This window comes from Corapipo altera, unplaced genomic scaffold, assembly GCF_003945725.1.
Source record: "Corapipo altera isolate COAL_440 unplaced genomic scaffold, ASM394572v1 57, whole genome shotgun sequence".
Classification (NCBI taxonomy): Eukaryota; Metazoa; Chordata; class Aves; order Passeriformes; family Pipridae; genus Corapipo; species Corapipo altera.
In genome coordinates, this window is record NW_020884905.1 from 6,148,395 (window position 1) to 6,175,395 (window position 27,001).

Below are 27,001 nucleotides of genomic sequence, written 5' to 3' on the forward strand. Positions count from 1 at the left end.
TTAAATCAGAACAATTCTAACAAGTATTTGTAAATGCATAAAGCCTGGCCTTTTGCTTTTGCTAGTGTCGGTCAGGAGTGACTTCCTGGCCCACGGAGCCTGGGCTGAGGCTGCAAGAGGGTGGTCAGTGTAGAGCTGTCTCAGCCTGGCAGTGGCTGCCCTTCTCTACTGCCTGAGGCTCTTCTCAGCTCTCCTGCACCACTGTGGGCCCACCAAGACCTTTCTGAGCTGGGCACCTGGGGCTGGGTGTGCAGCAGCCTCTAGGCACTGTTTGGTGGGCACAGGAGATTCAGCCCCACACAGTAGGGACTGTAATTGCATTTCAAGTAGGGAAATGAGGCTGAAATGAGTAGGATTTTGAGTGGATTGGTTCTCTGAGTCACTTCAGATCAATATGCATGGGAGTGGAAACTCAAATGTGATCAAGTGATTGCTGTGTTCCCTCCTGTACTAGAGGCAGTTGCATTTGTACGTGCAGTCTGTGCATGTTCCTGCTAAGGATCATCTCAGGAGGTTGTGTTTTCTGTGTACATATCAGACCTGCACGTTCACTTGGGTCTATTAAACACCTGTACCAGTCTGTGCAGCTCCTTCAATTTTTGCCAGCGGTTTAACTGTAGGAATAACCCCTGCCTGTGCAGCAGGGCCAGGGCTGTGGTGTCTGTCTCAGTTTGCCAAGGACTGACTGATGTTGTGCTGAGTGTTTGTGCTGCTAAAGCTGCCTTGGGCAGGTACCCACACAAAGCTCATGCCTGGGGCTGTGGCATGGCTGCACCTGAGTGTTTGGACACACGGGTGGCAATTCAAGGTGAGCAAATGCAGGGATGCAGGGATTCCTGAGAGCCCCTTTGCGGCTGCAGGAGACCCAGGGCATCTGAGAAGGCCTTGGTGAACAGGGCAGTGTGATTGTAAGGAACTGGAATGCTGACAGTTCATTATTTAACATTCTTGAAATACTTATAAATGGCACTTGTGCATGTGGTTGTAACAACTGGGGGAAGGAATCCTGTGGTTAGGAACATGTATGTGGACTTTCAAAACATTAGTGTCCCTGTCATCTGAGCAGGCAGAAATTTGGTAATAAGCAAAACCACGGAAAAAGATAATTGTGTAGGTTTGGAAGTGTTTCCCTTGGTCCTCTCTGTTCTCCTATCTGGTGCTAATTAGTAATTAACTTCTAAGTGGAAAGTAGATGGCACTTGGGGAAAAACAAGATGTGCAGCAGAAAAAACCCTCTGATTAATTATTAAAGTGAGCATATGTGAGCAAAGCAAACTATCAAACAGTGTTGCCACTGGCATAACTCATTCTTGGCTCATCAGGAAGGCTTTTGGAACTCCCTGAACTGTCAGGTGTCCTCAATTGCCTGTCAGTGGCTGCTGATGGTTGTGCCTCAGATGTGTCTCGCACAGCTGGAGCCTAGTGACATCCCACAGACTGAAGAGATGCATTTCACCAATTCAAACCCACACCAGCTGTGCAATGTGGATATGGCATGGGAAGGTTTGAAGTCCCACTCCTGGAACTGGGCACCAAGCCCTGGCATTGCTGGAAGGGATGTGGGATGGTGGCTCACAGACACTGCCTGGGATGCTGGTGGTAGGCAGCACCTGGTGGGCAGCATCGTATGGGCGGTGCATCTGTCTGTCTGAAACAAGGGCTGCAAGGTAACTTTCCTGGCTGGGAATTGCCTGAAGGGTTTTGGGGTTCAGCTGTGCAAACCAGGCATGACCAACCCCTCGGCCTGCCTGGTAGGGCTGTGCCAGCCCAGCCTCTGTGGGAGCTGGCCATGCCATGTTGGCTGTCCTGTGCCATGCTGTGCTGGCTGTCCTGTGCCATGCCGTGCTGGCTGTCCTGTGCCATGCTGTGCTGGCTGTCCTGTCCTGTGCCGTGCTGGCTGTTCTGTGACATGCCATGCTGCCTGTCCTGTCCTGTCCTGTGCTGTGCCGTGCTGGTGGACATGTGCTGCAGGAATGCTGGGTTCACTCCTGCCTGCAGTCCAAGCCCTTGTCTGGTTGGGCTCCATATTATTTTAATTATTTTAATCTAGATCATCCATTTTAATCTATTGCTGTTATGTTAATTTAAAATATCACTACAGTTGCCAGGCACTGGCAGGTCTCCAAAGCAGGGTAAGAATCCTCGGACTGTCTCATTCTTGGTAAATATTTTGATGTGCTGGGGTCCTTGGGCTTCTCTGGGAACAGCACAGACTACTTGCAGTCCCACAAACAACTTTGGAGCATGTTCTACTCAGTAATTAACATTTTTCAGAGTTTTTGTTTGTATTACTGATCACTCCTATGAATCACGTTTTTCCCCTAAGCCTGATGTTTCTTCTATAGAGACCAATTATCTACGACATTGTTTTCTTCAAGGAACCAGTAATTACTAGTAAAATTATTTGCAAGCAGGTGGTTTTGCAAAGGGCTTGTTAAACTATAGAAGGTTTGCTTTCTGGAATTTTTTTGTTGTTTTCATGTGACATGTTCTGAGGAGGCACTCAGGGATGACACAGCAGCTCAGGTATCTGTGAATACACTGAGGTATTAGTGCACATGAAGTGAGGTATTAGTGCACACGAAGTCTGCTCCCTTGCTCCATTTTTAGTTCTCTAACACAGTTTAGTTTCTGATTTTCAGGCCCAGTTGCCAAGTCATTAAATGCAGAGTCACTGCATGGTTGCTTTAAGCAAGGGAAAAAGACAATGCAGAGATATTTGGAAGAAAAAAAATTCCTGTTGAAAAAGAGACTTAGAGCTGGAACTGAGATTTCAGATATGACAATGGATTCTTTCTGCCCTGTTGGTGTTTCTGGCCAGTGTGAAAACCAAGGACTGAGACTTAATGTCTGTTCACCCTCCTTCATCAGCTTGTGCTTCCGTGGCTCTACCATATGGAATATCTGGGCAATTAGGGTCAGGTAGGGAATATTCATCAGCATCTAGACGCACCTTCTCCCTTCTGCTCTGCACCTCTTCCCTCACAGAATGCCGACTGCTAATGCTGCTTGTACTTCTAGAAAGAATACAGCAGATTTCCTCCAGCTGCAGACAAATCTGGATGTTGTTTTGCTGTGGTTTACTGGGAGGGACCTTTAAAGCTCCTCTTGTTCCAACCTCCTCCATGGAAATATCCCAACTTATGGGGGCTGGGAAGATTGCAGACAGGGTCCAGCAGGTCCCCTTGTGAGCCCCATCCCAGGCTTTGCTGTGTGTTTATCCTGACACTTCATTATCCCTGCAGCTGCTGGTGTAAATGGAACTGCACCTGGGACATGAACCCAGTGGAGCAGAGGTAACCACTGGCTGGTGGTGGGAGAGCTGTAACAGAGCTGCACTTAGAGCTGGGTTTTCCTTCCCCCCCATTCAACTTTTCAGCAAGCGAAACACAACAGTTTTATTGCTTCAGGACTGTGGAATTAATGGCAGGCATGACAGCAGAGCATCGGCAGAGCCCACCACGCAGTCACAGCTCGTGTCTGTTGCACTGCTTGAGGCCTCATCACAGACCTGCTTCAGGGATCATGGTTGTATGAACACAGCATCCTCAATAACACCCACAGCATCCTCCATAACACACCAGAGCTCTGCCCAGCAATGGTGAGTTCTAACTCCCACTCTGCCTTGGCATACATACAGGATTACAGATACAGTTTGCTAATTTTAAAAAATACTCCAGAAAATAACAGCACAATTAACTCTGTAATTGCTTGTAGAGGAATAGTTTAATTTCTCCTGCCCTACCTCTATTCTCTTGTTTAATTCCCTGTGCTCAGTCACTGCTGCAGGGCCTTTTTGTGGCACTGGGTGCCCATTGCAATGGCACCTGACACAGGTTTGCTTCAAGTAAAAAATGCCACTTTGCACTGTGTTAATGTTATCAAGTTTGTGACACAATTTTACACAACTTCCTTCTCATTTAAAGTTTGTTTTGGAGTTCCTGTGTTGCTTTTTGTAAGCAAACAACTGAAGGAAAGCTTACACTTTTCGGGGAAAAACAATCCCTCAAACCAAACCAAGTGGATAACAAAACATGAATGTCTGGAGGAGCTGATGGAAGATGGGCACCTAGATATGTCCATGTTCTCAGCATGCAGGAGAGCACCCAAGGGTCAGAGCCCTGACAAACTGCGGCTGGGGCTGCTGTGCTGGGGAGCTGGGCCAACCCATGGAGCGGGGAATGGGACACGAGATGTGTCTGGGACTGTGGAGAAATCCAAACCAGGTCTGGTTCAGAAGCTGGGACCAGGAATAACCAAGCTTCCATGGTGGGTGGAGGGAGGTGAGGGTGACAGGCTGCTCCTTATCTTGATGGGGATGGGGCTGGCAATTCCTGGGCACCTCCCAGCCAGGGTGGGCTGACAGCCCCCTGCTTCAGGGCCATCCAAGCTGAGAGCAATCTGCCTCAAAGCTCTGGAATATAACTGATGTTTCTTTACTTTCATCTCATCGTGTTATCAGTGCCCAAGATGAAAGTGCAGCATTCCTTGTGGGCATTCCTGTGTTACAGAACAGCAGCACACCACCAAAACCCAGCCCTTGGGCAGGTCAGCAGAGGGGGATGCTAAAGCAGAACGCAGGATGGGGATATTTGCCATCAACACTAAAGCTGTTCAGGGATCTCGGTGTGACACTTGGGGTTTGGTGGTGCAGCGAGAGCTGCGGGTCGATGGCCAGGCTGGCGGCAGGCGAATGGTCCCTCCCTCAGCTGCTCTCCTCGAAGCTGCTGCTGCTGCCGCAGGAGTGGAACCTCATGGTGCTCAAGGGGTCTGACACGTACCCTGCAAGGTGCAGAGAGAGGGTCAGCTGTAGCTCTGCACAGCAGTGGTGCTCCCGTCCCCCCTCCCTGCAGTGCCAATGGCAGCAGAACAACTTGTGGCAGAGAACCCCTCAGCATTAACTCACCATTTTTGTCGACTGGGGGGTACTGGAAGTTCCTTCTCATGTCATCTAGAGACAGGCCCTGAGAGGGGGGTTGCCCAGTGCTGCAAATTAAACAAGAGGTGTCAGTTTAGGTGAGACTGATGAAGGCTACAGGAGCTTTTTCTCCAGAGTGGGAGGAAAGGACAGCACCACAAGACATCAGTGTGGGGCCCGACCACAGCAGTTCAAGTAAACAAAAAGCAAGAAAAAGTCATGAAGCAAGACCAGGACTCACAGGCACACTGGCACTCGGTTACCATTCTCAGAGTAACTGCCCTCAAATACCCCATTTGGGGCTTCACAACTATCTCTGCATTGTCATCTTGGAAGCAATTCCAGGCATCAATCCAGGATCATTGCCATGTATTTTATGTGTCACTGCTAAAAGGGTCCTGCAAATAAGTTTCTCTGGTGAGGAAGACGGTGGAATTATCTTCCAGTCATGAACCCACTGTCCTGCTGACAGGTAGTTTATCCCTGATCTCTGTAATGGGCACAGGTGACAGCACAGGTCTGGCAGAGCTCTCTCCTGGTCCTGCCACACCACCTTGCAGGAGCACGGCCTCCTTCCCTTAGTCACCTCAGTCTAAGCCTTTCAGAGCCTCTCTCCCTCCCCGGGTGGCTCATACGCACCCCTGTGACCAGACAGCGTAGGCTCGAGCGTTCAGGGCGTATTCCAGCTCGAACCGACTGCGCAGCGCGGCGACGTGGCTGCGGCCGGGACCTCCCCGGGCCACGAGGCAGTCCGAGGAGGAGGAGGGAGACAGGGACCCGCTGCTGTTGCTGGAGGCTGGAGACATTAACTGGATTTAAAAAAAAAAGGTACTGTTATTGCATATTTACAAGTCCTTCCTCATGTCTCTCATAAGTTGTCCCCCACTTTTCCTTGGACTTTTCCAGCAGCTCCAAAGCCACTGCTGTCCTCAGCTGCTGGCACTGTCCCTGTCCCCACTTGTACTCCTATCTGCTTGTACACACACACAGACCCCCCATGCTGGAAACCAGGTCCTTACCTCAATATTGCACAGACACTCCTCTAACTTCGTGACAACTTCTGAGAACTCTGGTCTCCCCTGGGAACACAACAAAAAAAGCAGAGCTGGGTTAAAAACTGGAAAGGGGCAGATCTGCTGTGAATAGACTGACACACAGGGAATGGGATTTCTCTGAATTTCATGGCATCACTGTCAGTCTGTTTGGGAATCTGATGAGAACTGCAAGTTCAGTGCTGAGTTACGAAACGAAGAGGTGTGTGTATAACAACTTCAACTGCAATTCATCTCTTTCTCTGTAACAATTACATTTGAGCTAATAATGACTAGATCATAAGATTACAAAAATGCTATTAATAAATTCTTGGCTCCACTCTTTAGGTTGGCTTCCACTTTGCCCATGAACAGGACTTTGGACACAGTAACAGCAGTGACGAGCAGCAGACAAGCTGCCTTTGTGGCCATCCTCCTCCTCCCCTTGTCCGTGTACCTGCACCCCCACCCCCCCCCCGCCGCTTCCCCCCGCCTGCCCAGCCCATTCCTGGACAAGTGTGTCCATCTTTGTGTGCTTCAAGTGGCACAGAGGTTTATGGAGGCCACACTCGGGACAGGATCAGGCAAGTGAGGGGAATGACAAGTAGCCTTCCATTATTGCCTATCCGTGTTTTGTCCCAGCTCACAGCTCAGCCTTCCTGGGAAGCTCAGGTGTGACTGAAGCAGTACCTGAACACTGTTTGACAATGGAGGGCTGAGAATACCTTAATGAGGTAACTGCTAAATAAGCTACTCATTCCCATCACCACCTTGTCCTCAACAGAACCACCTGCAAGAGGTAGGCTCTACTTAAGGGCTTTGGGCCAAAGCCCTGCAGCCCTCCCAGCAGTCCTCCAGTTCAGGAGTGACAGCAGCCCTGCCATCCATGAAGGAAAGTTTAATAAAGAACAGAAGCAAAACACCTTTAATAAAGACCATTTTAACAACTTTTTGCTCACATCTTGTGCAAAGTACTGGCCATCCATGGGGTGATTGTGCTATCAATTTCTTTATAATTCTGTCATGAAACTCTAAAACATTGGTAAGATGAAGTGATGTTGGAGTGTCACTGATGGGTAACAAAGTGCACTGGGACTCTGAAAAGATGGTTTTGGGGCTAAGTGGGCTGTGGAAATGCTGACAAGACACAAGGACTGCATCCATCTCTGTGCTTGCTTAAGTCAACACTTTAATATGACATCTTAATAATAAATTTAAACTTAATGTGTGTTACATGCTGTCATTAGCAGTTATATACAGAAGTCTGAGAGCAGCAAGGAGTTTTCTACTCACACTATAACTCAAGTCATAATCAAAACTACATGATTAATTAGGTTTCATTGAATGGCTAAATGTCAATTTACTTTCCTCCTCAATTCACCAGCTCTCCTGTATTTCCTGACACACCCTGTTAGCTGTCTGGGGGCTTTCTGCAGTGACCCTTCCCATGGAAACTGGTATTCTGGGGAGGGTCAGCCAGAGCAGACATGCCTGTTTTCCCACTGCCAGGGGCACTCACCTCGGGACAGGCGTTCCAGCCCCTCATCAGCAGGGCAGAGATGGGCTTGGGGATGGAGTAGCCGATGGGTGGGCGGATGTGGTGATAGGCCATGTCTGCTGCTGCTGCCGCTGCAAGGGACAGCCCACAGAGACCCGTTAGTGCCTGCACTCACACAGATCCTGGGAACACACCTGCTCACTGCTGAGACACCGGGCAGGCACAGGAACCCTGAGCCATCCAACCTGCGGATAAAGGCGTGGAGGTTAAAGGAGGCTTTTCCAGTCAGACTGAGAGCAGAGTGAGCTGCTCATCCCAATGGCCTCGGGCCCACCTCCAGCCACAGGACAGATGGCAGTGGGTGTCTCATTCGCAGAAGGGTCTGAGCCCTCCCTCCTTACCCGTGCTGGCTCTGACCACGTCCTACAGCACTCTTGACCTCTAATACTTCCTTTCAGACATCTGGGGCTCAGAATCTCAGGAGTGCCAAGTGCAGCCCTGGAAAGGCCACTCTGCTGTTGGTACTCCCCCATAGTTTTTGGGTGCTCTCTTGAGGCACATGAGGACAAGTACCAAAGAATGGCTTTGCAATCCCAACACCCATGTGAGAGACAAAAAAGCGTGCAGTCAGAGTGACTTGTTCCTAATTCTAGACCTGGATAAGGAATTGTAGGTTATGTAGATCTGCGGGGAGTAATATACATGATTATAATGTGATATTTCTGTGCTTTTCACCAAATGCTGTATCTCAGCACTTAATAAAATACTTCAGTAAACTAATGGTTAAAATTACACAGTGTAGCTACTTCTCCAGTCCAGAAAAATTTAAAATACTAATTCATTGAGCATCTTACCTGGTTTCAGGTGAGCAAATGGAATTTCTCCTGTTAACAGCTCCCAGAGGCACAGAGCATAACTGAAGACGTCAGCTTTGATGGTGTACCTCGTGCACTGGGTGAACACCTCGGGGGCCATCCAGCGCAGGTTCTGCGCACCAGGGAACACCAGTCACACATTAGCAGTGTTTGCCTCCTCACACATGCACCTATTCCTGTCTTTGTATGTTTGTTTTCCTTTGTTTTCTTATTTCCTGCCTCCGTCACCCCATAAAATAACTGGTAATTTGCCAGGAAAAATTTTCACCTGGCTTGCAAAATCTAGTCAGTGTGTGTTACTGCACATGATATGTAACTGCATTAGCTTGGTGCTGTCTCAGCCCTGTACAGCCAGGCTGAGCAGACTTTAAACATGAGAGTAGGGTGAGAATAAAAGAAGAAGCCCAGCCTCCAGGCCTGCAGACCACATCATCAGGTCTGATATATATATATATGAATATATGCCATATAACAGGAATTATATGATTCAGCTGGGAGAAGTAAAAGCTGATCACAGCTGTATTGGGCTGGGCCTGCTCTCTTGGGGTCTTGCCACTGCCTGCAGACCCCTAATTCTGAGGCTGCTTCACAAGGAACTGGCCTCTCCCTGGGGTGATGGGTTTGGGGTGATTTTCAGATTCCTTGTGCCTTGGTTCCTTTACTCTGCATCCTTTACAGGACAGGACAGGACAGTCCTCCTTAGGTCAGCCTTTCTCAGGACAGCCCTTCTCAGGACAGCCCTTCTCAAGACAGATCTTAGTGGGATGTCACCAAGGCCTGGCAGGACCTGGGTCTAAACAGCAACCCTTGCTCCTCACACAGTGAGTGCCATTACAGGGACTTAAAGTGCTGATTAAAAGCCCTGGTGTAGTATTACCCATCCTTTGGCATTGCCCATCCCACCTCACATTAGTAGTTAGGATGATGTGAATATTCCTGGCCATGGAGTGACACATGGAATGCATCTGGACTCAAAGCCATGAAGACAATAACAACTGTCTTGTAAATCTGACTGTGAGCTACAGGCTGTTGTGGAGAAAAGAACTGTGAAATAAGGGAATCAGTGTTGAGGAACTGATTTTCTGCTAGGAAAAGGAATCACCCGCCAACAAATGTGTGTGAGAGTCAGGAAGGGTGGATTAAAAATCACTCTTTAGAAAGGAATCTGGGCAATAGAGCTCTCCCAAGACAACCTTATAAAACATTGTTTTCTATTGAAGATGTTATATATTCCCTCATCTCTGCTATTAAAGACACTTCAAGGAAAAAATTTAAGCCAAAACAGAGAAACATTGAAGAGATGAAATACTACAGCAGTCCACCTTTTCAATAAACATATTTCTAATGTCAGTTTCTCCTAAACGGGGTCTGCCTGTATATTTGATATTAATTATGTGGAACAAAACAAGAAACAAACCCCAGGTTGTTTTGTCATGTTGTCTTCATCCAGGGATTGCAGAAATCGAGATTCTGAAACAGAACAAGAAAAATAATCACTGTCAGGACAATACAGACATGCATCTTGTTATACAAAAGCCCTGTATTCAGTGCAATCCTACAGGATTGTCTCAGCCAGCACGTTTAGTTTTAGAGAATTTGCAGTTAATTTATAAATGTTTCACAAAAACTCCTTACCTCCAAAATCAGCAACTACAGCATGACCATCCTCATACAGGAGAATATTGTGACTGGGGGAAAAAAAAAAACACATAGGTAATCGTTTGATAGTGTCTTAAAAATAGTGAAAATGTTACAGTTTTTGGGTCATAGATACACTCTCGAGGAGTTCAAATTACCTGCATAGGTAGTCAAATGTCTATAGCTAAATCTTGTATTTATTGTTAGAAAGTGCATGTTAACTCTGAGAGGCAAACCCAAAGCTTCAGCTTTTAATCAATACCAGAGCAAAACAGCTTCTGTAATTACTTACAAGTCTAATAGTTTTATTAAATAAGTGCACTTAATCTCAGCGATGAAGATGATATTTGAATATAAGCGCAGTGATGGCCTTCAAATAAAACTGCATGGATTAATTCTTTTCTCTTCTAAGGCTTAGGTAGGTGTAAATTCATAGTGGTAATCCCAAATTTATGACAGTGTATAGAAGGGAAGGAGCAGATCCAAAGAGTCCATATAGAATGGATCATGCACACAAAGTATCTTCTGCCTATTGCAAAACATCATTTAGCAGGGAAGGTGTATATAGAATCTATTGAAAATTGATTTACTGATTCAAGGACATTACAGCAACTTATTTAATTTTCAGCAAAGAACACACATGAGGAAGTAGAAAAAAGGCCATTTCATAAAACCATAGAATAATAGAATCATTAAGGTTAGAGAAGACGTTCAAGATCACAGAGCCAAACTTTCGACCAAATAATCCAACATTTGACCAAGGCTTTTAGAAATCAGCAACACAAACACAGGTTTTCAAACAAAGTGGGAACATGAGGAAAGACTCACAAGATGCCTTAGCTAGGTCACAAGCTTCCAGTACCTCTTGGGATGCAGGTTTCCCTACCCCTGTCACTACACCGTCAGGGCCCAGGGCAGTGGTCACAGCACCAAGCCTGACAGTTCAAGAAGCATTTGGATGATACCCTCAGGCACATGGTGAGACTCTTGGGGATGGTCCTGTGCAGGGCTGAGGGTTGGACTGGATGATCCTTGTGGGTCCCTTCCAACTCAGCATATTCTGTGATTCTGCTTTGGAAGGGCTGAGCAAATCACAACATAAAAGCGCAGGAATGTGGACACAATGCTGCTGACAGAATATTTATCAAATGCTGACTGATCCAAGTAAATTCAGAAGCGTGAAAAGTGTATGTAAAAACAAATGAAAAATTTGAGCAGGGCTTACATGGGGAGAAAAAAATAAAGTGTTATTGATGGTCTCAACAAAAAGCACAACTTGCTCATATTAGAGCTGCAGACAGACACAAGAACAGTCAAGTGAGGAACACAAATTTCACCAGATAACAGTTTTAGGACAGAAAAAATTTAAGCTCTCCCAAGCAGGACTTGCACAAATCACTGTCTTTAAGATTTCTAGTTTCACCTAAAACCAACACGTGGGATGATAAATTTAATCATAAAAATATAATTGTGACTCTTTTGATTTATATTCAATCTAATTTTAGCTCCCATATGTACTTTCCATTGAAATATTGAAGTGATTTGAGTATGACATGGGGAATTGTTTTTGAGATCCCCACCAGATGCCAAATGAAAATATTAATCAAACACAAAGCTGAACTAGAGAGACTCTTGAAGGCTGCACCCTGGGCTGAGTGTAGGTACACAAGTCATAGAAAGCTACAGACTTTGCTGTGGTCTTCAATCAAATTTGTCCTCTGTCAGTAGGGACAAAAAGTATCCCCAAGTCTCAATGTGAATAAACTGCATTGAGCCCTAGCTTCAACTTCAGTCTTCTCCAGGATTGTGTAGACCTTGAATAAATACGACTTGACAAGTCAAGGCATAATCAAGACCTGGATTGACAGTTTTTATTGAGAAGCTGAGAAATCAATTGACAGGCCCTTTCTCCTCATGGCATGCAACAGCCTTTCATAGACTCACAGAATCATTAAGGTTGGAAAAGATGTCCAGGACCATGGAGTCCAACCTGTGACCCACCACCACCTCGTCAACTAGACTAGAGCACTGAGTGCCACATCCACTCATTCCTTGAACACTTCCAGGGATGGGGACTCCACCACCTCCTTGGGCAGCCCATTCCAGTACTTGACAGTTATTTCCATGAAGAAATTCTCCCTGATGGTCAACCTGAATCTCCCCTGCCTAGAATATGACAAACAATGCTGAAAAGCTCATTCTGGTGTTGAGCACATGGATGGACATATCTGAGGGCAGGACACAGGCTCTGGAGGGTTTTGTCAGTCTGGTACCTCCAGTGAATGCTATAGTTACTGATTTTTCTTTTCTGTAGTAAAAAATACAGCACACAGAAACAGGGCTTGGAAGGTACAGCTCAAAAATGCTGTTATTGCCTCAATGGCACTTGCAAATTTGAAAATCTTGGATGAGAAAGGAACTCTTAAGCCTCTGTTTTGAGAAATACTGAAGACAAAACTGAGCTGAGCTGAGCAGGCAGAAGTTTAATAATGAGTTCAGCAGAATCAGAAATTAATTGTTTTCTGTTAAGATCACACAGGGATTGCAACGGTGAGAGCAAGCATCGTTCTCTTTCATGAAACCATGGAAGGAAGAAAATGAGAGAAGAATGAGTAATGTGCAATCATCCTGCCTTTGTGAAAGGATGTGGTTCTTGGGTCTGCCAGCCATGGAGGCTTCTCCCTCCCATGGCAAGTGACAGGCACAGCATGTCTTTTTCCCAGAGATCAGGGCCATGAAAAGATCCTTCTGCCTTTAACACGCTGTGGGTTTAATGAAAAGCAACAGCTATTTTAAGATTTCACAAGGGATGTTTGAACAAAGAGGAGTCGCAGACTCTATCCCCATTACCACCAGGCTGCCATCCTCTCTTTCATCTCTCTCACCAAGCAGCTCTCAGAACTGTTCATGGATAGTTAGAGCCATCAAATGCAGGTCAGTTGCTCAAAGGCTTGCTCCAGCCATGTTCAGCTGTTATGGCTTAAATTAAATTGATAATAAAATGGTCTCTTTTTTATTAAAGTGCTATAATCATTGTGGCTGTCATCCCTCACCATGGTGTAAGTAGTAAAAAGCTGATACGTGTCACCATTGCGGATAGCTGTCAGAAGTGAAAAGCAAAATAAAACTCCCAATTATTCTCCAAATGGAAGGATAACCCTTTTCCAGGGTACAGTACATGAAAGATTCATTTCCTTCTATATTCTGTCAAGCCATATTGCAGATTTATTTAATGCATTATGTGTGGTGCATTAGATTTCAGAACTCACAAAGGGGGTTACAAGCTATGTGAAAATTTAAGGTAAAACATATGAGACTCCTGTGAAGCCAGTGGCAAAACTTAACACAATTTCACTCTTGGTCTTTCTCTTAAATTGTTGCAAAGATTTTCATCTGGTAATTGTGCCTGTGGGCTGGCTGGGACTCATGCTGCAAACACAACTCCTGCTTTTGCACTGAAGTTGAGCTGCTCTCATCAGCACACATCAATGACAGCAGTGTCCCTACAGCAAATTATCTTCTGACCCTCACAAATATGATCTGTAAAAATTCTGTGGGGCAATTACATGCTTTCCAGCTTTCTAGGAAGATACTGGTTTGGGTTTTCTTTTGTGGAAAATGTTATTTAAAATCCTCCAAGAGCCACCACAGCCTGGAGCTGAGCTGTGAGGCCTGAACCATGGAGCTGAGCTGAGTCTTGGCTGCCCTAGTCTGAGCCTTGGCTGCCCCAGAGCAGTCCCACAGGCTGCAGTGGTCAGGCACAGGGCTCTCGGTTTGCATCACAGCCGAGGCAAGAGCTGCAGCCTTGAAAACAAGGCTCTCCCTTGGAGACCATGGGTTGTGGCCAGAAAGGAACCTGTGCAGTGATGCAGGGGTGTGAAGGAGACTCAGACGGAAAGTGGGGGATGCCACCCCAGTGTGCCTGTTGCTCTCAAGGGCTGACAGAGCTTTTGCTGTAGCAAAAGGATCATTTTCATCTCCAGTTTTGCAGTCAATGCAGTTTAGGTATTTCACCCCCTGTTGCTGAAACATGCACATCACGAGACTGTTCTCATAACTAGAACAGCAAGAATGGGCTTCTTCCTGTAGACACTGAGGACTCAGTGCTCCTACTCAGATACTACCAAAGAGAGGGATGAGTGCCTGGTCCTGTGTGAGACCTCAGCTCTCGGAGGAGAGCAGTCAGAGCTGCTTTTAGCTGTAACAAAGCAGCCAAGCAAATCAAGAAACACATGAACTTGTAACTACAGGGAAATACTTAGAGTAAAAGAGACAAAACAAAGGAAGAAGATGAAGTGACAAGGGAAAGTGACAAAGTACTCTTTGACAGCAGATGCTGGGCTAAAATACATGGAGCATTCAGAAATGGAAATTCAGAAAAACCCAAACAAACAGATGCAAGAAAACACATTTTCAGCAGCTGCCGCCTTCAAGGACAATGACAGTTTGGCAATTGCGACTTGTAGGGGTTTGTGTAACACTTCTGAGATTATTTCAGCTCAGAGCTAATGAGACATGACATGGTTACAGGAGTCTGTGGAGGTCCCTATGTCTCTGAGCCTTCATGTTCTCTGAATATTTGGGTTAAAGACAGAAACTGACCTGTTCAAATCCCGATGTATGATGGGCTGTGTGAGATTGTGGAGGTACTCCATGCCTTTGGCCACATCTACAGCAATGATTAATTTAGACTGCAGATCAAGAGTTCTGTATTTTGGAAAAAAAAAATACTCAAAGTTAATAAACAGTCAAAAATTGTCTGTAAATTATTCTTATGTGTAAATTATGCAACCTTCAAAATTTTTTTACATACAAAATAATGTTATATAATCTATGTAATGTAAATCTATATATTGTAAAATAATGACAATAACAATTTTGTGATTACTTACCAGTTTCCTTTGTACACCAAATTAACTGAACCAAAGATCAGCATTTTCTAGTGTGTTCCTTTTTCTGTTTCTTATACTGAAATGCATATTTACATCAGCATAGATTCCCTACTCTTCCAAATTCTGTGCAGAAAGCCTGAGTGGAGGACAAGGGGAATACCTCTTCTGTTCATGGAGCAGGGAAAAGAGCGATCCCCCGGAGATGTACTGGGTGACGATGGCAAACTGGCTGGGGTCATCCAGGCACGCTCCCACAAACTGGATGACACACGGATGGTTCAGTCGGCAGAGAATGGAAACCTCCCGGCAGAACATGTCCACATCAGACTTGGAGCAGTAGGTGTTGGCTCGATAGCTTAGGATTGACACGAGAGAAAACAGAAAGGCAAAAATATTATAAAATACCGTAAAATATGGGCTTTCTTAATACTTCAAACTAGGCCTGACAAACGTACCGTTTGATTGCAACAATTTTATTTCTGCATCGTCCCTTGTAGACTTTTCCAAAAGACCCTAAAATGATTTAAAATAAATAAGCACAGAGATGTTTGTTATGAACATCACACATTTCAAGAGGATGCACTTTCCATTCTGGTACCTGAGCCGATAATCTCGTGGAACTCTATCTCGGAGAGCTGAAGGTGGAAGTGTGACGGCAAACCAGCGCGGAGGAGGAGAACGTCAGCCTTCTCTGCAAAAGAAACACTCATCCTGTTTGTAAAACATGGGTCAGGGGAGGACAGAACATAAAACCAATGAACTTCAGAACCCTCAAACTGAGAAAGTTGACTTTCCCCTGTTAATTGAACGCTAATCCTGTTCCCTTTCTTCCATTAACAAAGCAAACCCCAGTGACAGACAAGTCCTTGCAATGCCACAGTTGCCTTGGCATTCCTGGCTTTAGCACCACATCAGCCATGAGCACTTTCCCTCATCCCCAAACTCTGCCTGTGCCATGGCATGGTTGCACAAAATTCCTTACATGGAGAATCAGTTTCTTTTTTTCTATGCATCCAGTGCTGATTGCTGCTGCTGGAGATGCTATTCCAGAGCCGGATCCTAGTGACATGCGGAATCTAAATTTTGCAACTAGATTTAGTTGTCAAATCTCTCTGTCTTGTTGACTTTTTTTTGTTTATTACTATAAAGTTTATAATAATATTTCTAAATGGAACAATTGGATGGTGCTGTGTACAAGATGTAAGGATTTGAATATATCCAGTGAACATTTAAAGAGAAAAATTGAAAGCACCACAAAATAAAAAAGGAGGAAATATTTCAAAATACAAGTATTTATCAGAATATTTTATCTGTGTTTGTTTCAGAGCAACACAAGATATTTTTGAACAGAATTTTTCTTGTAAAGATAATCCAGGCATTTTATAGTGGGATTCAATATGGTATTTATTTTCATTCATGGATAAGTGGGTATTTCATTAATGCTAATTCACAAAACAGTCTTTTCTCAAAGAAATAAAAATAAATACATTCTTTAAAGTAAATGAAAATAACATAAATACAAGAATTGTCATTATGCTGAGTAGCAAAGCTAAGTATGCTGTTTCATAAAATTATCCCAGGGAAATGGAATGATGAACAGTGAAAATTTCAGGAATAATGAATCTTGTGCAAGATATTCAGGCTGACAAACACAGTGGGTAAAAAGACCACAAAAGTTCAAGTTTTCCCTTGCCATTGCAAATACCTTTTGTCATGCTTTTAATCTTCCCCAGAGGAGACGGCACTGACACGTAGGAACCATCTGAAATAAAGAACAGAGTGAAATTTATGGAGTTCAATGACAGCATAAGTGTCTGTGCTGATAAATTAATGAGGCAATGATGGCTGAAAGAATGAATAATAAAGGATGAGAATTCAAATAAATACACAAACGCATCTGATATGAGCTGGTTTGGGCTGGGATACAGTTAATTTTCTCCACAGTGAGGGGTACAGCAGATCGGGGTGTTGTATTGCTTTGTTGTTGTCCTTTTAATAATCAGCATTACAAAATCTCCCTGGGTGTGCTTATTGCTTGCCAAAATAATTTCCAATGCACACATAACCTTAGTCTAATAAAGAGTTACGTACACTTGAGCTATACTACACCTAAACCTGGAACAGGCTAAATGATGCAGGGAGCAGGTTGATGCTGCTGCTGGTTGTAGGTTTCTCCTGTTTGCATACCTGGAGCACTACATGACCCAGAGAAACCCCAGGGTACAGCATCCTCATCTTCTCTGAGGCAGTGCTCCAACACACAGCCAAAGGTTTTGTTTAATTCCTCTTCCTGGCTTTCGTCATTTAGTCACCAATGCAAATGAGTCTTTTTGTAATAAAAAGGATAATTAATTATTTCCAAGGAGGAACTAGATATCCAAAGATATTAAAAAATATGAGGGGGGCTGAGTACAGAAAGAAAAAATATCAACCACCAAAGAAACATCAGAACTAAACAGCACAAAGAGAACAGCTGCGCAAGGCATTCAGGATGAGGAAAGGTGTGAGCAGTGGTTGACAGGGACTGATCTTCAGCTCACAGCTTTGGGCTCCTCTTTCCAGGAGTAACATGAGCTGACAACTCCAATTTAAGATAACGGAAGATTTCTGACATAAATTAAGGGTACCTGGAAAATGGCAAGTCCCATAACACTGATTTTATTTGTGCCAGGTAGAACTGACCCAAAGCTCCCCGACATGGGTGGATCATTTCCAGAGACTTCAGCATTCTCTGGATCAGGCCTTTGGTTAGAGAGTAAAGTGATTGCTCAGCCCATACCTCCTCCAGGCTGGGAGTATTCATTGCAGGGGGATTCATCCTGAGGTCTCTTGTAATGCTTCAGGAGGGTCACAATGGCATCATGACCTAGGAAAGAAGAAGGAAATATAAGGACTTGCAGGTAACTCAGTAGTCTTTTTTGGTTTTGTTGTTTCTGTTTTGTTCTGGTTTGTTTTTTTTGTTTTTAATTGATTGATTTATAAAAAATCAAGGGATTTTTTTAAAAAAAAATGTACAACATGCCTATAAAATATGCAAACAAAGACATGATGGTGCTAATCTGAAACCTACTGTGATTCTTAACTGCAGAAATATGGGAAATTCCTGCCAGTAAAAACAAGCATGTTATTTTCATGAGTCCACCTACTCCTAAAATGTGAGATATGGCAAAGGAAAAACCTGCTGCAGAAATCATGCAATGGAAGTTGACAACAGTCTTCAGCAGACCTGACAGGGAAACCAGTGCTGAAAAATTTGTTTTGGAATCCTAACCCGGACAAATTTTGTCACTTATTGCTGCAGACAACTGTTTTAGCAGCACAGAAACACACCTCTCCTGAAGTTTGTGCTGGATTAAGCTGACATTTAACAGAGATCTGAGAAGAATCGAAGGGCTGAGGTTTATAGTGGTTTGTGCCAGGACCTGGAGAGCAGGTGGTGAGAACTCTGTCTGCAGGCACTGAAGGGTTATTCTGCAGGGTTATCTCCTTCCCATGCTGCCCTCTCCTTCCTGCACGGCTCCTATGGATTTTGTAGCAGAAATTAGAAAGTTGAAATACCTTTCTCATAAGCCCACATCAAACAGGTCTGCTCATCCTTTTCTCCACTGGACCTGCTGGGATCACAAGCTACTAGATTCATATCAGCTCCATTATCCAGCAGGAACTGCACAAGGCGAATGTGGCCATGGTAGCAAGCGCAGTGCAATCCTGGAACACCAGAGAAGTGTGGGGAGCACAAGTCTCACAACATGGCAATATCACTGCAACAATAACTGTAAAGTACAGATTGATTTCCTCGATAAAGGAATATATTGTCAAAAAATACCCGAGGCAAGAGGTGGAAATTAAACATTAAGGCTACAAGAACCAATCTATTGCTTCTGCACAATGTGTCAGCATTTCCTCTGCCACCCGCAAACCATATTTAATGACTCTGCACGTGGGAAAAGCAAGTAGAAACAAAGGCAGCTCTTCGTAGTAGGGACAGGGGTGTGTGCAGCCCTTCAGACACTATATCCCAGAAGCCTAGCTCCTTGCAGAATAATTCCTAACACTACTTAGAAGCCTCACTATGGGATGAACAGTTCAGGCCAGATTTTGTTACTCATATACATGCTAACAAGCCTGACACATCCTCACTGCAGTCTTATCACTTTTATGCCTGCCTGTAAAAATATTTCAAAAAAGTTGTGCTCTGTCTGAAAGGTACTTGGATGCTGGTCTTCCAGTTACCTTGGAATTACCCTGGAAATCCTGATGGTGTATGGCTTCCTGATATTTTAGTGCTGCTATATGTCCTCATACATAATCAGGATGGTGATGTTACCTGTGTGCCCATCTCTTCCCTGGTGATTGATGCTTACAACATTCTGGTCAAGAAGAAACTTGACAAGTTCTATGTTCTTTCCATAGGTGCAAGCGCTGCAGAAGTAAAGGGAGTGGTGAATGCTATAGTCCATAAAAGAAGTGCCTTAGGTAGCAAAAAATTTACAAAGAATAACAGAGAGATAAAAATGCAGTAATAAAGGATCTTTAGAAATGTGCAAATGCATGATTAATCCACCAAAGCATGTTCCTTTTTATTGCTGAATAAATTAATTTTGCACAGCTCTGCAAACAGTCTGTGTTGCAAAGTGCCTCTTAAATAGCCCTTTACAAACTTCCAGCATCCTGACCAAACTGTGCTCTGCCACCTGGTTTCTCATTCAGAGTACTTGCCTCCACCAGGCATACAGGTGGAACAGGGGCTGGGCTCGGCTCCCAGACTGGACAAGGAGAGGAACCATTGTCCATCCAGGTGTTGGTGAACCTGGTGCCTTTCCTACCTTCCTCACTCTCACTTGCTCTCTCCTCACTCTGGTTCTGTCTCTCACTTCATGCCCTCTCCTGTATCTCACAATAGAAACTCACCCTCCCCACTGAGCTCTCTGCTTGTTCTGTCCCTCACCTGGCAGCTGCTGAGACATTGGTAATTTTGGATGCTGTGTTGCAGGTGTGTGTTAGTGGAGCTCTATTGATAATGGCATTTGAACACCTCACCTGTGAAAAGCTGTTTCACTGAATATATTTTCTTTAGTGAGACTTTCTGTTCCTGAGAGCTGAATTATTTCTTTGACAACTTCAAACTTCCCATTGTAACAGGCACTGAAGAGGAAGCCAGTACAGAGTTGTTAGCAATGTCAGCCTTCCCACGAGCCCCAAACCCACCCAACAGCTGCTCTGGGGCACTCACAGGTGTAGGGGTGTGTCTCCATAGATATTCACCACATGAGGCTGCACTTCGAAGCTGCTCTGCAGTAAGAACTTCACAATTTCATGGTGCCCAAATCGAGAGCAGAAGTGCAGAGGAACATGATCTTCATTGTCCTGAGCATTCACTGCCAGTTGACCCAGAAAGAGACCACAAAAAGGATTTTATACTTAACACAGGATATTTAGTAAAGCTTTATGTGTTGTGCTTATACATTTTGAAACCTGCTGCTAAAATATTTATGGACCTATTTGTTTAAAATGGAAATTTCTGTGGTCTTTCATACTGCTCTGTGCCATCTGCAGTGCAGTGTCAAGGCAATCTTCTGGACTTGAGACATAATTGCTTTCTTCCAGCAGCAGACTTATTGAATGCTTTGAGGAAGTTTTCCATGAATGAATCACAAGTTATAAATGACCCTTACAAAGAGCAATTGTGAAGCAAAAGGAAGATAACAACATCAACATGGCTGGGAACCTCCAGGCAGCACAGAACCACTGGCATAGCAATTAGCAAACTATTCTCAGTGTGGTTGCATGGAGTGGCCCTGGAGGATCCTTGATCTGCGGGTGGGAATTGTGTGAGACTTCCAGCTATCTTTGGCTACATCCATGCCAGGGAGCCTTCTGCCTGTTTATGGGGTGGGCAATTGCATTCCAGCACCAGAAACGGGTATCAAGGTACTTTACATGGCTCTTCCTTCATCTATCCTGTAGGGAGTGAAGATGAGACTGGACAAGGCTCTAGGCAGAGTTCTCCATTGTTACAGACACCTACAAATACTGTTTTCATTATCTGAAAAAGGTCTTTACTCAGCTTGAAAGACAGCATGTATTTCTGTGATTCTCAGTGTATTTCTTCCTGTGTTTAAAGACAGAAAACCATAACTAGTTGATTTTGTAACTGATAGAAATGACAAACCCAGTCTACTTTGTGTGACATTTAGTTCAACCTTTGCACCAAAGGCATCAGGTCTTTTAGGCAGTTTACAAGAAATGAAGAGACTATTGTCCGTTAGAGGTGTCCTAACCTGCACTCCCAGGCTTTTACACTGACAAACTTACAACTCTGACAAACATCCCTCAGGAATATCTTTCCTACAGCTAAGCCTCCTTGGTGCAGAGATGAAACCAACTACATTCTGAGAGTTTGTCTTCTCTTTGATTTTCTGTGAGCATAAAGAGCAATGAAAATTAAAATAAATCCCCGTTTTAAAACCTCTCTGAAATAATGATGAATGCTCACAGAAATGTACAGCCCTTTGAAATGCTGGATTCTGTTTCAGGCCAAAAAAAGAAAAAGTAATTCCTGTAACTTTAATTAATCTTGTGGCCCACAAACATCATTAGCTGCTCCTGCTAACCTTCCTAGCAGTCTTGTATATAAGAAGTAAAGAAAAGCAAACTCTTTTTCTCCTCTATTCTAAAATAATTCTTCACTTTATAGATTCATGTGACATGCTGGCCTTTATTTTTTATTATGATGTGGTACCAGGCATTCTGGTACCATTTTGCCAGATACATTCCGAAGTGCAATAAATAAGAGGGGAATAAATATCAAAATTTTATAATGATAAATGTCAGCATTTTACAGTATGTCCCCACAGAATGTCCTGAAGGACATCAAGGGCTTCAGTCTACAACACAACAAGGTGCAAGGTGAAGCAAGGATATATATCTCCTTTATATATCCAGTTGGAACTGATGTCAAATGCCTGCAAACCATTTCCTTTGGCTCTAGAAGGATTTGTAACTACACAGTGGGATGACTGGTTTTGTTTCAGTTGATAGCTTTTGGATTTCTAAATGAAGCACACCAGGTACACTGGAATATTGTCTTTAAAAGAAGGAGAAGTTTACATTAAAAACAAAAGATAATTGTTCAAAACCACCTTTGAAGAGTATTATGGAGAAAAAGTACATCATGTTGATTCAGGAATTACTAAAGAAGAGTATAGGAGAGTTCTTCAAATTGAGATTTTTAAGGTACACTTATATTAAATTGAGGACAGAGAGTATAACTGTCATGGCAGTCAGGGACTGAAAACTGAGGTTGCCTTACAAGTAAATAGTAAAACTGAGCAAATGCCAAGTTCCTGGCTGTGAAAAAAAAGGAATTCTGTAGAAATTATTCTTAGCACTGAAACATGACATTGGTAGAAAGTAACGGTGAAACCATGACCATAAGTGAAAAGATGAAAAAAGGACAGTGCAAGGAAGAGCTTATGGGATTTCTGAAAATACAGAGTTTCTTAGTCCTTCCCCAGAGTGTTTATGCTAAAACAAATGACGGGATTGGCATGTGGAGAACTGGGAGCACATGTAACATTGGGTTTATATATGGGCCATGTGTAAAACATGGACATTTGCCATGACACACATAGGCAGCACTTTTCTTTTATATTTTTTTCTCCTAATTTGTGGTTGTTCTGAAGAAGATCTTTGGCCATTGTTAGGCTGCAAATGTTCTTTATTTCAGCAGCATTCTGACCTTTTCAGCCTGATTTGGTGGTCACTCCTTGTCTTCAGTCACGATGGTTTTGGAGCTGACTAACGAGTCAGGTTATGTTAAAAGAAATAGTTCAAGTTTGTGACCCCAATTACTGGTCTGCACTGAACACTGTCAAATTTATTCAGGTTCTTTCCCCAGTTCCTTTCATTCCTGAGTATTGAAGACTTGTTCCTCTGCTGCTGCATTTATAGCAAGTTTCAAAGTGTGCTGCTTTGAGAGCAAAAGACTTCCCGCTTCCAGTCTCCCTTTTCTTTTTCCTCTGCTGAAGATTCTGATTTTAAAGAAAAGAACCTGAAATAGTGCCCCAGATTCTTTCCTTTTGGAATAAATTCTCTAACAGAGAGCAAACCTCCCACTGCCTTGTTATGGTGAGTGAATGTCTCTTCTTTCTCCTCTTTTTTATAATTGTATCAGCTCAGTGCACACACATTGAGGCTGCAACACCCTGAGCTCGTACTGACAACAGCTCGTACAGACCTCACTGTGCTGCTTCCCTCCATGTTTTTTTACTGCGTGAGGAGGACGTGTGGCTGCAGGCAGGATGCACTGAGAACATCATAAATTGATGTATTATAGATCAGTACTTTTCCGAGTAATGTACTGTTCCTTTCAAAAAAAATTTCTGTCTCTTACTCTGAGGATAAGAAATTAATTTCCAAATATTTTTAATATTGCTCAGTATTTCATAGAATCATAGAATGGCCTGGGTTGGAAAGGACCATAAAGACCATCCAGTTCCAACCCCATGCCATGGGCATGGGCATGTTCCACTCAACTAGGCTGCTCAGAGCTTCATCCACTCTGGCCTTAAACACTTCCAGGGATGGGGCAGCCACAGCTTCTCTGGGCAACCTGTGCCAGGGCCTCACCATCCTCACCATCTTCACATACCACAGGATATTTTTTCCTAATATCCAATCTAAACCTACTCTCTGTTAGGATGAAGACATTCTTCCTTGTTCTATCACTCCAGGCCCTTGTAAATAGTCTCTCTCCATCCTTCTTGCAGGCTCCCTTCAGGTATAGATTAGAATCTCTGCAGTAATAATCACACTATGCATAAAATGCAACCTCTAAGTTTTAACATTTATATGGCTTTGTAGAATATGTCACCACTGTGTGTGACACAGATGTCACAGCAATGGAAGAGTAAGACTGGAGTGTGGCACATTTTGTGCCTTCAATGCTACTAAAACAGCAAAAGCAGAGGGCACCAGCTGCACACTGACATCAGTCACGAGTGAAAATACTTTGCAACACATGCAAAATATACAGCAATGAGATGTAATGTCACAGACTGACATTGCTGTGAGGCCACCTGGACAAAGAACACGCAGACTCCTGACTCTCACAGAACACCCAAGGTGTGCTGAAAGACTTTTGTATCTGCCCAGCCCATCATGTCTCCACATAGGCACTTTCTCTGACAGCAAATACCCCACAGTGAAGAGTATGAAATTTGTGCAGCATAAAAAAGCATGCGCTAAAAAGATCTCATTTTCTGTGGAATTTCAACTTCCATATGAATTATTTTAAATTACTTGCTTCATAATTTTGACTTAAAACCCTTCATCTGTATCTCATTCACTAATTCCCTGTGCACTGAAGTCACCTTGACTGCAGATCCCCACTGCATGGCCACATGTTCCCTGCTTGATCATTGCCTCAGGAGTGAGCCATCTCTGTATATTAATCTTAATTTTTTTTTCTGCTCCTCTTTTTCACCTCTAACTTATTACTGGAAACAGAGTACATGTGAGATGACAAACAAGCAAAATTAAATGAGAAAAACTGTCCAACCTCTGTTTTTTTGTTTCAGTTGCCCAAAGATGATACACACACACAAAGTGTTAGGAAATGAAGACTCTGTCTATAAAACACAATGTTAGAGCTGATTTTTAAATATCTTTTCTTACCATCAGCTTTACTTCCCTCTTCCATCAAGAGCTTTGTGATGTTGAGAAAGCCTTTGGCAGCAGCCAGATGGAGAGGTCTGTCCCCAACTTCACCACTTGCATTCACATCAGCTCCAAACTTCAGCAAGAGGTGGGTTACCTAAATATTTGATAAAGGTTACTTAAAATATCACATGAAAATAAAACTTTGAGAAAATTAGATACAGCATTGCGTTGGGTAATACTGCATGTGGGCATCTCTATAAAGTTAAAACAAGGAGAGGAGATTCAATAGAAGATTAATTTTTAAGTTACACATTTATAAAAATATTAAAATTATCAAAAGCAAGCACTCATTCATTCTCTAAAATGTTCTCTATGGTGAATGGACACCAGATGTATTTGTTTGAATGACTAGTCAGCATAATAAAGGAAATGCCCTCAAAGACCCCAAAAGCCAGAGCTGTGGTTCCTGCCTGATTGGTCTCTTATCCCAGAGCCCTTTGAGCTTTCAGGATCATCTCACAGGACTGTGACTGTTCTGCAGTGGCTTGTGGCACACAAGCAAACTAATCTCAGCCCACACAGGAAGAGTTTCTTCTGGATCATGAGGTGCACAGATATGAAAGCAGCACCTCAGGAACACGCCCATGGCTCACTCACACCCCTGTCTCACCCAGCACAGAGCAGAGCGTTCCATACATCAGTGCATCTGCACTCTCTGCTTTCAAAAGCTTTTCCTAGACAACTCCTCAGTGCACTCAAAGTAACACCTCACTGGAACGGAAAAGATGCTCTGCCTAGAGGTCATCCATTGAAACTTCAGAACACCCCAGAACACAAGGCTTTTAGCCAAAGCAAGGCACAGAGAATGACTTGCATAGGCCAAACAGAGCCATTACCACAGTTCACATGAAAAAGCTGTTCAGGGTTGTGGATTAGCCATGTGTCAATTGTACTGCCCAAATATACAGAAGAAAGAGAGCTAAGGGTGTCAATGCCAGCTTTGGTCAGAACTCTAGACTGTGTTTCAGTAAGTCTGTCATCTGTGCGAACGGAGCAAGCTCAGCTGCACTGATCGTGTGCACAGCACCTCAGGGAAAATCATGCTCTCTAAATGACTATTTTTTTCCACTAATTGAACAGTTTGTGAGTTCCAAGGAAAATTGATAGAATTGCCATTTAATTATTTCAGGGAAGTGATATTCACTTCCTTAGAGAGGTTCAGAAAGCACACTCACATTCCTTAGGCAATCTCTGATACATGGGGTGAATGAACAGCAGATGAAAAGTGCCACCGGGCACAAGCCTGCCCATCAAAGCTTGCTAGAGAATGCTTTGTTTCAAGAGGTCTCAGGGGCAAAACATCAGTTTTTGCTGGGGTCCAGTACAGAGGATGGACATGTAGAAATTTCTTGATGACATTCAGACTTGCAGGGCAACCAGAAATGATTAGTTATGCAGAGAGTAACTTCAGTGTATGAGGTCTTTGCGTGGAAGGACCCTCTGGAATGTAAAGCAGAAATGTCTAGCACTAAACCTATGGATGCCTCTGTGATCCCCTGCTCAAGTGTCCGAATCCCGCCTTAGTTACCTGCTCGTGGCCATAATAAGCAGCAATGTGCAGGGGGGTGAAGAACACAGCATCCTGCACATTCACATAGGCCCCGTGCTGCAGGAGAATATCCACAGCCTGCAAGGAGACCAATAGAAAATTCCGATTAGAACGAATATATACATACATACATACATATATATATATATATATACATACACACAGACATACACATGTGTGGTCAGCTGGTAAAACAGGACTTTGAAACCTCATGTCACCAGTTTAAAAAAAGTCAAAAACCTCCAAACAAGCATATATAAAGGTGCAGGGCTGCATACTGCATGTAAAAGTGATTAACTTACAGTACTTCAACTGAACACTGAATGTCACTGATGCTTTATAAATAAACCTGACAATCGGTGTGCCAGTAAAAAATACTGATTTATGAAGTAAGAGACACAGAAATGACTGTCTGGATTTTCAATGTTTAATTTTCTTTTAACCATTATGAACAAAGAGCCGTAAACACATCAGAGTTTTTAGATGTGAAAATGTCCCACAAAATGAAACATCCTTTTAAATTTAAGTGTGTGAAAGTAAATCCTCAAACATAATTCCCTAAGCATGTAAAGATTTCTTTGTATTTTAGAAGATAATAGCTCTTTGGCCTCAATAAATAACCCTAAGTGTTTTCTTTCAAATTTCTCCCTTTCTGGTCCTTCAGGAGGCCCATGTTTTCCTGGACATCTATGAAATCTCAAGCATTGCCTTGCTGCACAGCTGCCAAAATAGAAGGCCAAGTGAAACCACTTTGGGCTCTTCACTGAAGACTGCATGAAACCACATTGGGTTCTTCACTGGAGCCTGAGGACTGCTCGTTTTAATGAAGCATGAGGGAGTCTTTGGGCACACGAAGGGCTTGTGCCAGGGATTATTT

General features: G+C 43.6%; 1 protein-coding gene across 1 annotated transcript in view; it reads right to left on the reverse strand.

The window, feature by feature from the left end:
• Positions 1-3,506: 3,506 nt before the first annotated feature.
• Positions 3,507-27,001, reverse strand: part of LOC113950977 (serine/threonine-protein kinase TNNI3K) — a gene marked incomplete at its 5' end in the record, with an annotated part of 43,298 nt that continues 19,803 nt past the window's right edge. Inside the window, 20 exons of the mRNA XM_027651433.1 lie at positions 3,507-4,782; positions 4,907-4,986; positions 5,558-5,727; positions 5,938-5,997; positions 7,469-7,578; positions 8,302-8,434; positions 9,740-9,792; positions 9,958-10,010; positions 14,563-14,667; positions 15,013-15,207; positions 15,308-15,365; positions 15,451-15,543; positions 16,558-16,614; positions 17,632-17,718; positions 18,411-18,560; positions 19,180-19,274; positions 19,893-19,997; positions 20,086-20,230; positions 24,531-24,669; positions 26,104-26,202. Of these exons, the coding sequence (XP_027507234.1) occupies positions 4,706-4,782; positions 4,907-4,986; positions 5,558-5,727; positions 5,938-5,997; positions 7,469-7,578; positions 8,302-8,434; positions 9,740-9,792; positions 9,958-10,010; positions 14,563-14,667; positions 15,013-15,207; positions 15,308-15,365; positions 15,451-15,543; positions 16,558-16,614; positions 17,632-17,718; positions 18,411-18,560; positions 19,180-19,274; positions 19,893-19,997; positions 20,086-20,230; positions 24,531-24,669; positions 26,104-26,202 (2,064 nt within the window). The remainder of the gene's footprint in view (positions 4,783-4,906; positions 4,987-5,557; positions 5,728-5,937; positions 5,998-7,468; positions 7,579-8,301; positions 8,435-9,739; positions 9,793-9,957; positions 10,011-14,562; positions 14,668-15,012; positions 15,208-15,307; positions 15,366-15,450; positions 15,544-16,557; positions 16,615-17,631; positions 17,719-18,410; positions 18,561-19,179; positions 19,275-19,892; positions 19,998-20,085; positions 20,231-24,530; positions 24,670-26,103; positions 26,203-27,001) is intronic.